Source organism: Crocuta crocuta, unplaced genomic scaffold (genome assembly GCF_008692635.1).
Source record: "Crocuta crocuta isolate KB4526 unplaced genomic scaffold, BGI_CrCroc_1.0 scaffold978, whole genome shotgun sequence".
NCBI lineage: Eukaryota > Metazoa > Chordata > Mammalia > Carnivora > Hyaenidae > Crocuta > Crocuta crocuta.
The window spans coordinates 584,431-585,817 of NW_027530876.1; the positions used below are offsets into that span (position 1 = coordinate 584,431).

General features: G+C 60.3%; 2 protein-coding genes across 2 annotated transcripts in view; both read right to left on the bottom strand.

The window, feature by feature from the left end:
• NAA10 (N-alpha-acetyltransferase 10, NatA catalytic subunit) overlaps positions 1–1,387 on the bottom strand; it is a 136,594-nt gene that overhangs the window by 115,868 nt on the left and 19,339 nt on the right. The gene's annotated exons all lie outside the window — the stretch shown is intronic.
• The window catches only part of ARHGAP4 (Rho GTPase activating protein 4), a 13,371-nt gene that overhangs the window by 3,465 nt on the left and 8,519 nt on the right, over positions 1–1,387 (bottom strand). The window contains exons 9-12 of the mRNA XM_077769599.1: positions 1,127–1,229; positions 459–519; positions 269–346; positions 51–185 (exon numbers count right to left, since the gene is read on the bottom strand). Coding sequence (XP_077625725.1) covers positions 51–185; positions 269–346; positions 459–519; positions 1,127–1,229 — 377 coding nt within the window. The remainder of the gene's footprint in view (positions 1–50; positions 186–268; positions 347–458; positions 520–1,126; positions 1,230–1,387) is intronic.

Genomic DNA, 1,387 nt, shown 5'->3' on the forward strand with positions numbered 1-1,387 from the left:
AGCCCCCGCTCCACCCGCCCCCCCCAGCCGGGCCCAGGCCCTGGCCTCACCCGCAGAAGCCAGCAAGTCTCTGAACAGGTCCGGTGGGAAGAGCGGGGGGTCCAGGCTGCGGAAGTAGAGCTTCAGCACCCCTGCTACGGAGTCCAGGTCGTGGGCCGTGCAGCCTTCCACTAGTGGGTCCTCCCCTGAGGGTGACCGAGAGAGCGGAGGGCCGATCGCAGCAGCTCTGGCCAGCGCCCCACCCCCACCCCGTCCTGCCGGTCCCTACCTCGCTCGAAAGCGTCTCGGATCTCTGAGACCCGGAGCTGGGCACCCGACACCCGGAAGATGCCCTCGTGCTGCAAGCCTGAGGGAGGACAAGAGCGGATGCGTGCCGAGGCCCATCCCCACCCCCTCCAGGCTCGGGCGCCGGGGGCTGAGCACCAGGCCGGCAGTAGGCGGGCCCGGGGGTCGCTTACCGTTCAGGTTAATGAAGCGGACACAGCTCTCCACCACCAGAGGCACGGGCTGGCCTGAGCTCTGGGAACAGAGAGGGCGTTCGCTTCACTGTCCTTCCTCGTCATCTGCTCCCTTGTAAGTTTTCTCTTAACAACCCGTTACGGCTATTGGCATGCGGTGTGGCATGCGGTGTGTGGCAGTCGCTCCCAGGTGTCTGACGGCCCTGCTGCCATTTTAGGCCTTACACTATTTGCTGTTTATTGTGGGCGGGTAAAAGCTCAACCAAATTCTGTATGTTGACCTGGAATCAGGTGACATTGTGCAACTCAAATTTGTTCACCGAAGGAGTCCTTTGGTTCTTTTCAATACGTGCAAAGCGTGTAATCACGTCATTAAAAAAAGGCTACAGCGCTAGCTCTTCTCTTCGCACCTTTCTGGCTGCCTTCATTTCGGTGTCCAGGATCCCCGGTACCACACTAGCCACAAGTGGGGTTTATGGGCTCAACTCCCCACGGGCTCCTGCCTGAGGCTCTCTGTACATGCCTGTTACTAGTGAAGGATGTTCCCTTCCCTCAGGGAAGGCCTGACAAAGGCCCATCCAGGAAGGGGCAGTTGGCCATTGGTCGGCAATGGGGGACACTGGGGTCCCAGGCCTGCACGCAGCTGCAGCGTGAGGCAGGGCCGGTACCTGGATAAACTTCTCCATGTCTCCCCCGAAGAGTTTCTGGTTATACTGGGAGCTGGGGCGGGGCTGGCGGCTCTTCTGGAGTTTTCTCTGTGTGTACTGGGTCCTGTGGTGAACGGAAGCTGGCTCTGAGGGCAGGGGGCATGGAGAACAGGATGTCCCAGCCCTTAGCCCAGGCAAACGGGGCCCTGGAACCCATGAGGTATTCCAGAACCCGGTGGGCAAAGTGGAAAATTGAAGCCATAGAACAATGCAGAGAGAGCT